Raw genomic sequence first — 9035 nt, 5'->3', positions numbered from 1 at the left:
CTCAAATGCAATTTTTCCATCATAGTTCCATATAGAAAACCAATCTCCATTTTTTTTTATATTTTCTTCACATTTTTTTCCTGAAAATACATCTTGAGAATATATAATATTAAAAGGAGTAATAAAATACCGAAGAAAATGATAGGAGTAACAAACAACATTATCATTGACTTATTTTTTCTAATTTGATGGTCGATTTGGTAGATCAAGTGCTAGTATGCGAAATTGGACACGTGGTGATCATTAATTAATGAGTCTTCTTCAAAAGAAGAGTAGTCTAGCACCCTTAGTTTTGAATCAAGGTCTTGTGAGAAATCAAAAGAAGTGTATGAAAGATTTATATATGATACACTAACAAGTTTCTTGTGTAATTTACGTGAGAGATTATTATAACTAAAATCTAATCGGCTAAGTATGAAGCTCCTTCTAAAAAGAAATGGAATCTTACAAGCAAGAAAACTTTTACTAAGACTAAGCTCATTTATTCTTAAACGCCTTTTACCCGAATAAAGAAGTAACAAAAATCTCAATTTTTTCCTAAAGGGAGCAATTCGAGTATCACTATGCAGAAATAGCTATTGATATAAAACCACTAGACTGGATGTTGAGTTGGATTTTCTATGAGATAAAACTATTGATTAAGATTATATTACTTACGAGATTTAAAGGAACATTCTTCCATGAGATACTCTTAGAGATAATCTTAAAGATAAATCTTAGAGAGCAAATTAATTGATGTTATTTAGTTAATTGAAAATATTTATTTATAAATTAAATTAATGATATAAAGAATTTAATTATGAAAGAATTGGAGAATAACCTATTTTTACACATGTTTTTATTTCTTTTTTTCTTTACTACTTTAAAATCTCCTTTAATGTTTTTATGTTCTAATCTATGATATACCGATACTTCAAATTGGGTCACATATTCGTATCCGATATTTTAAGATACTTTATCAATATTTATCAATGAAGTATCTAATTTATAAAGTGTTGTACTACAAGAAAATTTTTGAATAGTGACCAATTTTATTGACAAATTGAATACTAAAATAGTTTCAAAAAATTATAATTGGTCTCTAAATTGATAATTAAAATAGTTTTAATTATGAATTATTTTCTAAATTAGTCACTAACATTAGTTACCAGGTTTTGACTACTAAAATAATTGGTCTCTAATAAGAAAATTTAGATTCACACAATAACAATCATATAATTATTATATTTTGTAAAGAATTATTATACATTTTTAATATTCATATATAACGTATCTATCATGTATCATATCTTATTATTTTGAAGATGAATATATCGACGTATCAGATACGTGTCGTATCCGATATACGTATTATATCAGTGCATAATAGGTTCTGATCCTTATTCTAGATTTTAGTAGATACAATTTTGTGTCAAATCATGAATCGTATTCATTGAGAAAACTTGAGTTAACTTAATTTTTTAATATTTTTTTTGTTAGTTTTTTATACAACAACCAACCGATTTAAACAATACTAGTGGTTAGTGCAAGTTTTGATGTTAGAAGATTAACATTTATCTAATTGGGCCAACAACAACAATCAATATCCAATCTTTAGATATTGAGACAATTTTTAATCATAGCTGAATAAGTATTTATTGTATAGCAATTTATTAATTTTAGAATCAAATGTCTACCATAGACCAATAATATAACTAACTTGATCTATTTCAAAGGAACAATAACTATATTAACCGAATTTTAACTTAAATAAATATTTGTTTTACTATTTTTTTTTTTAATTTTAAACCTATATTCCTAAAGTTTATTTCTCCAAAATTTTACTTTAATATATATAATTGCTAATAATAAAGCTTTTAAGACATATTTAAATTTTTAATATTTTTTTAAAATATGTTTTCCTAAAACTCTATTCAACTTATACATTTCAAATATATTTATTTTATATAATATACATATTACTAGTATACATTTGTAACACATATATTCTCTAAATTATAAATAAAATTAAAAAATAAGGAAAAAATTTCAAAAAGTTATATAGTAGAGACAATATGTTGTATATCTGTTAAGCATATATAATCGATGATATAAAACGTAGATTTCTTAATTTGATTATATCACGATTACATCAATTTCATGTAAACCAATGTGGTTTTCACCATTTAAAATACATTTTCGAAACTAGTTTGCAAACATAGATCTCCATGAACGATCGATTTTGATTCAATGGCTTTAATAATTGATCAACTTTGTTAAGATGTTTTTGGTGTTTGTATATAACTCAGGCCAATTTAAAATTTCGTTTCAATATGAAAAGGAATTGTGAAATGTTTGGTTGTGTAGGAGGAATGTTAACAAATATAACCAAATTGCAAAAAGAAATATGTCTGAGAAACATATTTTTATTAACAATCATATTATTTATTAAACTATTCTATATTATTCATTAAATTGATACTTCTCCATTATTTTAGAATTTATAAATTCTGAAGCAATACGCTCTATTTTTATAGGCAAAATAACTTGTTTTAGAAGAGCACATGCTAATCAACTAAAAACAATTACCAGTGATTTTAAGCTTGTAAAATGAAAAATTGAATTTTTTATTGTATTTATTGTGTTGTTATTCTCTTGTATTTTCATACATCGATTTACATTAATTTTGATATTTTAAAATATATTAAAAAATTTAATATAACATGATATATTTTGAAGGCTAACCGAGGATGTGGAGGTGGTCGAAAGATAAATTTTGACACACTATTTGAAACGAAGGTGAGAGTTTTGATTTTTTTTTTATTCAATTTTACCTTTTCAATTGTGCAGATAATCAAAAAGACTTTTGAATTAAAAAATATAAACTTTCTAAAATACACAATCTAAAAAAATCAAAAGTATTTATTGAATTATAGAACCCAAAAAATTTCTCAAGAATAAAATTTGGAGTTGGGATTGAGAAAAAAGTGTGTAGTAAAAGAGGAAGATAACAAAGAATAACACTAGGTTTAAGAGTAATTTGGTACTCACCTATATGAGGTGCAAACGAAAGTTATGGTGGTGAAAAAATAAACACTCTTAACGGTATACAATCATTTTATGCGTGTGTATCTCTAACTTTTTTTTTCTTTCGAAATAGGCCTATTATTTTGGTTTTTAATTCTTAAGAAAGTTTTGATTTTTAATCCTTATAAAAAAGTCACCCTTATAAAATTTGAAATAATTGCTATAAAATACAAAAGAAAAGGTTTTAATTTCAATACAATAATTTTCTTTGTTTTCATCCTTTTAAAATTCAAAATCACTAATTGTAATCTTCAACATCCATATTAGATAGATAAATAACAAATTATATAAGTTTAAAAAGATTTTTCTAATAAAGGTATATTACTCAAGACTATCACTTGATTTGTCGTTTAGTAAGAGACACGACTTAAAATTATCACTCAACAAATTAACAGTGTTATAGTGCGATCAAAACAATAATTTTTAATTTTAGAAGAATAAAAAAGACAAAAGTTATAAGAACCAAAACCAAAACTACTTATTACAGAAAATAAAAATAATTAAATCTTTAAAATATTTGAATTTTTTTTTTTAATTCTGACTCAACATGTACTTCGTCATCCTTTTGTATTTGATTCAAAATTATTGTATCCTGAGTGATTATTTTAAAATGAGGACAACAATCTTTTGTGGTAATTTTTTCTGTTTAAACATTCGTTGTCTCAAATTTTTGTTGTTTTTGGAAAGATTTAGCGGCAAATGTCAAAGTGAGTCATTCTAATTCACATATGCTAAATTAAAAATGAGTTAACTCAACAAGTTTACTTATTGGTAGATTAAAAATTTTGTAATCTGATTTAATGTATTACGAGATAATGGATTATGTAGATTGACTCACTTAAATTTTGATTTTTTTTTTCAGTTTATTATATATATTTATTTTTTGAAGTGCAATTAAAGAAGATTAACTTTTCATCTAATTATAATCGTACCTATTTTGCCACATATTAACATAAATATATAACTGAAAATCAAATTATCAAGCTACATATTACTGGTAGTAAATAGTTTTAATAAAAATAAAATTCAAAGATATTAAGGGTTGTCGGTTTGTAAACTCAAAAATACAAAAATGCATTTGTTGCATTCAAGCAAGGAAAATTTTTTACTCGTTCTTGATATGCAAAGTGTTATCACATCCGTTAACTTCTACTCACTAGAGTTCATTCTAGACACTTGGATCAAAGGTAATCTATGTACAAACTCATCAATTGATGGATTAAAATATAAAATAAACTATCTCTTTCCATGTATCGATAGACCAAAAGCACATGCCCCAATTGTGGAGGAAAAAGTCATGAAGCTTTAAAAAGAGGATATTGTGCCCATTTGAAATAGTTTTGGATGTATTAAACCTGAAATCTTATTATGAGAAAGGTAAATGATCACATGATTAGTCACACTATAAACAAATAAAGGTAAGTCAAATTGACAATGAATTTGTTAATGTAAACTAGAAAAGCAAAATGACCTAAATTTTTTGCATTCAATGAAGGATAAATTCTTACTTGTCTAAATATGCAAAAGATTGTTACTTCCTTGACTTTGGCTCACTAGACTTCATTCTTGAAAATTGGATGAAAGATGAAATATATCTTGGCTCATCACTTGATGGATAAAAACTTCCTGGAAAGGCAAATCTAATAGGAATTTGAAACCAGAGAGTTTCTCAGTCACTTGTTGCATTGATGGCCTCAAGTTTGATTTAGAGCACAAACATGATAATGCTACATTTATCACAAGACTTATATCTTCAGCATCTTTCTGAATAGGAAGAGGAAGACGTGAATCCAAGAGATCTTTCACCAACATATTTTGAGTAGTTGGATTTGATGAAGTTGATATTATCTCTCTAGGATGTTTTCCCATTAATGTTTCCAAAGTCACCACCCCAAAACTATAAACATCACATTTTTCTGTCACTCTTAATGTATAAGCAAGCTCTGTTGTTGACAAAGAAACAAACAAAGTTAACTCAACTTATCAAAATATATTATTACACCATTTATAAAAAATAGTTGTTTTTGTAATAGAAAATGACTTTCACCTGGGGCAATGTAGCCATAAGTCCCGACTACCAAGGTTTGATTTGAAGAATCAGGATCAAGGAGTCTAGCTGTGCCAAAGTCTGAGACACAAGCCTCTAATTGTGAGTTTAATAGAACATTACTACTTGTTACGTCTCGATGAACAATTGGTGTGGTACAATCATGATGCATGTAGGATAAAGCTTGTGCCATCCCTTTAATCACATTTACCCTCTTACTCCAATTCAACTCCTTAGCTTCCACATCATTGTTCAAAATATAAAATAAACTACCTCTTTCCATGTACTGATAGATAAGAAACATGCATTGATTGTGGAGGCAAAATCCATGAAGCTTTACAATGTTTCTATGACGAATTTCTGTTAACATCTTCACCTCATTGCGAAAACTTCTGTCGAAAGATGGATTTTGAGATTCGATTCGATGGAGTTTTTTTAATGCTACAACGTTTCCACTAGGCAATTGTGCTCTATAGACACTGCCATATCCGCCTGTCCCAATACAATACTTGAGGTCAAAGTCTTCAGTTGCTTCAATGATATCTTTAAATGCAATTTTTCCATCATAGTTCCATACAGAAAAAAAGTTTCCATTCTTTGTTGATATTTCTTCACATTTTTTCTTAGGAATAGATCTTAGGAAATATAATATTAAAAGTAGTACTAAAAGGCTGAAGAAAATGATGGGAATAACAACCAACATAATACTTAGCTTACTTTTTCTGGTTTGAAGATCAGTTTTGTAAACCAAGTGGCAGTATGAAAAATTCGGCATGTGATGATCATTGATTAATGAGTCTTCCTGAAAATAACAGTAGTCTGGTACCTTTGATTTTGAGTCAAGGTCTTGTGAGAAGTCAAAGGAATTGTATGCAAGATTTATGTATGATAGACTAGCAAGTTCCTTGTGTACTTTGCCTGAAAAATTATTATAACTAAGATCCAATCGACTAAGTATGAAGCTTCTTCTAAAAAGAAATGGAATCTCCCCAACAAGAAAATTATGACTCAGACTAAGGTCAGTTATGCAACCAATTTGAGAGGTTATGCTTCCATTAAATAAGTTATGGCTCAAATCAATTGTATCATACGGACATTTCATGGTTTTTAATGAGATTGAACCACATAACTGATTTGACGAGAGATATAAAGAGGACATTTTTTCCATTTGCAAAAGTCTTGGAGGTAATAAGCCTGAAATCTTATTATGAGAAAGTTGCAAAACTTGTAATTTGGTTAGATATCCTAATTCTTCGGGTATGTGGCCTTGTATTTGATTAGAATCAAGGTAGAGGTATACCAAACTCACCAACCCACCTAAAGTAGAAGGAATTGAACCGTTGAGGGAATTATTTGAGAGATGTAAACTTTGTAAAACTTTTAAATTTCCAAATTCTTGTGGTATAGGACCAGTAATTTGGTTATATTGAAGGAAGAAAAGCTTCAAGTTCTCTAATTGACCCAAAGTATATGGAATTGAACCTGTGAGTAAATTACATGGGCAGGAAAGAGACTTTCAGATTTTCCAATATTGTCAAGAAAGAAAGGAGTAAAGTTACTTGAGAATTATAATGTTACCTTCAAGTTTGTTTGAATCCAGATAAAGAGCTTCCAAGTTCTTGAGTTGACCAAAAGTAGACGGGACTGAACCCGTTAGCGAATTATTAGAGAGAATTAATTCCAGCAAATGTGTGGAATTAGCAAGTTGTAGTGGTATTGAACCTACAGTAGGTCAAAGCATGAAAGAGATGGCTCAAATTCTTCCATTTACACGATTTTATATGCATAATGCAATTGATATATATAGGTATAATGAATTGAAACTTTGAGTAAATTACGTGAGATATACAATTTCTATAATTTTTTCAAATTCCTGAATTATATAGGCATCCTACCTTGAAGTTTGTTTGAATCAAGGTAGAGAGTTCGCAAATTGATCAATTGACCCAATGTAGATGAGATTAAACCTGCTAGAGAATTCCCAGAGAGAGATAAGAGATTTAATTGTGTCAAGTTACCAAGTTGCGGTGGTATTGAACCTATTATTGGATCAGAAGAAGAAAGAGATAGTTACATTCTACAAGAAAGAGATGATTAAATTGGGTGAGAAATGTGAGAAATATAGTTGCATGTTACCTTGAAGTTTGTTTGATTCAAGAGAAAGATATTGCAAATTGATCAATTGACCCAATGTAGATGGGATAAAACCTGCTAGAGAATTCCTAGAGAGAGATAAAACTTGCAATTGTGTCAAGTTGCCAAGTTGCGGTGGTATTGAACCTGCAATTGGATGAGAGGAGGAAAGAGATAGTTAGATTCACCATTGACAAAATTTGTAAGGGATAATGCAATGAAGAGAATTAGAAGAAGTTACCATGGAGATGATTGTTAGACAAGACGAGATAGCTAAGGTTAGTAAGTGTGGTTATTTGTGTGGGGATGCTTCCTTTCAGACCCATTCCAGTTAGACGCAGATGCTCTAAATTGGGGAAGGCAGTGAAGTTCAACTTATCTATCCAAAGCAATTCTTGTGATGAAGGAGTCTTCATGTACCAACTGTCAATAGCAGTAACACTTCCAGCTTCATTGCAAGAGATACCCTTCCAATCACAATGGTCAGAGATATTACGGTAATCATTCCACAAACCGCTGTTGAGCAAAGCCTCTCGTTCCTGATTGATGGAAGAAGAAGGGATGGTGGCACCAAACACAGATGCTAGCTCAGGCATCATACAGAAGGCCATAAGCACCAAACTGCAAACACACTTTCCCATAATTCCTTCATTCATATTCAAATATCTATTTCTTATTATAATGCAATCGCCATTTGGTTGGAATGCATATATATATCAGTGCCCATTCCAAACATCCTTTCAAAATTCTTCTTAGCCTTTTTCAAAGTCCAAAGACGCGGTTTTTCCACAATAATTATGATAGGATTGGTTGAAGGGGGTCCCTATCTGTGGAGAGATACAGAAAATGTGTGTGTGTGCATTGCATGTGGAATCTCTATGAGAGAACAGTGTTGACTCATACATACCTTCATCAAAACGTTGCTCTTTCCACATCTCTATTCACCAATGTAGACTGGACTCTCTGCTTTGACATCTTTTACCCTGGATTTTCATTTAACATCACAATGCACGTTGCTCCTAAATTTTTTTCATTTTTTATTTTTTCTTCAAACCGTATGACAAACTGAATAGCAAGTAAACTATTAATTTCAAAGGTCAACTTATTATGTTTTGAAATAGAAAACCTCAAATGTATTAATACGTGATTTTCATTTAATCAAATGTTTCATTTTTAATTTTTTAAAATATTACTACAATGAATCATTTATTTCAAAGTTCATTTTATAGTAAATGATATAGCAATTCATTAAACTATTGATTTAAATATCTGTCAAATTAATTTTTAATTTTAAGTACCATATAAATTTGATATGTCTAATTAAATTATAATATTTTTTTATTTTATTGAATGCTTAAAATATTTTTTTATTTTTATATAAGTATTTTTTTAATTTTTTTGTTAATAAGATTATATGACTTCTACTTTCGTTTTTTTCTTATTAACTCATCAATGAACATGCTTTTAGGATATGGACATCAATGAATATGCTTCTAGGAGATAAAGTAAGTTCATCCATAAGTTAAGAAACTAAGTAGATCATTCTTTTCTTGCAAATGTTTTTAACAAATTTGTATGAAAAATTCTATGTAATATGAGAATTTTTAGTAATGATAAAAGTAATAATATTAACCGAAAAAGAAACTAAGTTGAACGTTGAGTTAGAAATAGAAATATAAAAGTAATAATATTAATCGAAAAATTCTTTTTTTGCAAATTTTTTTAACAAATTTATGAGAAAAATCCTATTTAATATGAGAATTTCTAATAATGATAAAAGTAATAATAT

The 9035-nt window shown here is 28.4% G+C and overlaps 1 protein-coding gene across 2 annotated transcripts; it reads right to left on the bottom strand.

Annotated features, from left to right (window-relative positions):
• Nucleotides 1–4471: 4471 nt before the first annotated feature.
• Nucleotides 4472–7916, bottom strand: LOC114166868 (probable leucine-rich repeat receptor-like protein kinase At1g35710). 2 transcript variants are annotated; one of them, XM_028051743.1, is made up of 6 exons: nucleotides 7488–7916; nucleotides 7250–7393; nucleotides 7009–7152; nucleotides 6692–6835; nucleotides 5114–6595; nucleotides 4472–5009 (listed from the first exon to the last, which is right to left on the bottom strand). In XM_028051743.1, the coding sequence occupies exons 1-6, from the start codon at nucleotides 7900–7902 to the stop codon at nucleotides 4627–4629; spliced, it is 2712 nt and encodes a 903-aa protein (XP_027907544.1). In that variant the 5' UTR covers nucleotides 7903–7916; the 3' UTR covers nucleotides 4472–4626. The 2 variants fall into 2 exon arrangements, with proteins under 2 accessions (XP_027907544.1, XP_027907545.1); XM_028051744.1 differs by lacking the exon at nucleotides 7009–7152.
• Between the last annotated feature and the right edge of the window lie 1119 nt (nucleotides 7917–9035).

The sequence above is a fragment of the Vigna unguiculata genome, chromosome 10 (assembly GCF_004118075.2).
Source record: "Vigna unguiculata cultivar IT97K-499-35 chromosome 10, ASM411807v1, whole genome shotgun sequence".
NCBI classification, from domain to species: Eukaryota; Viridiplantae; Streptophyta; class Magnoliopsida; order Fabales; family Fabaceae; genus Vigna; species Vigna unguiculata.
The sequence above is the reverse complement of the archived record's forward strand: the minus strand, read 5'-3'. Positions and strand labels throughout refer to the sequence as shown.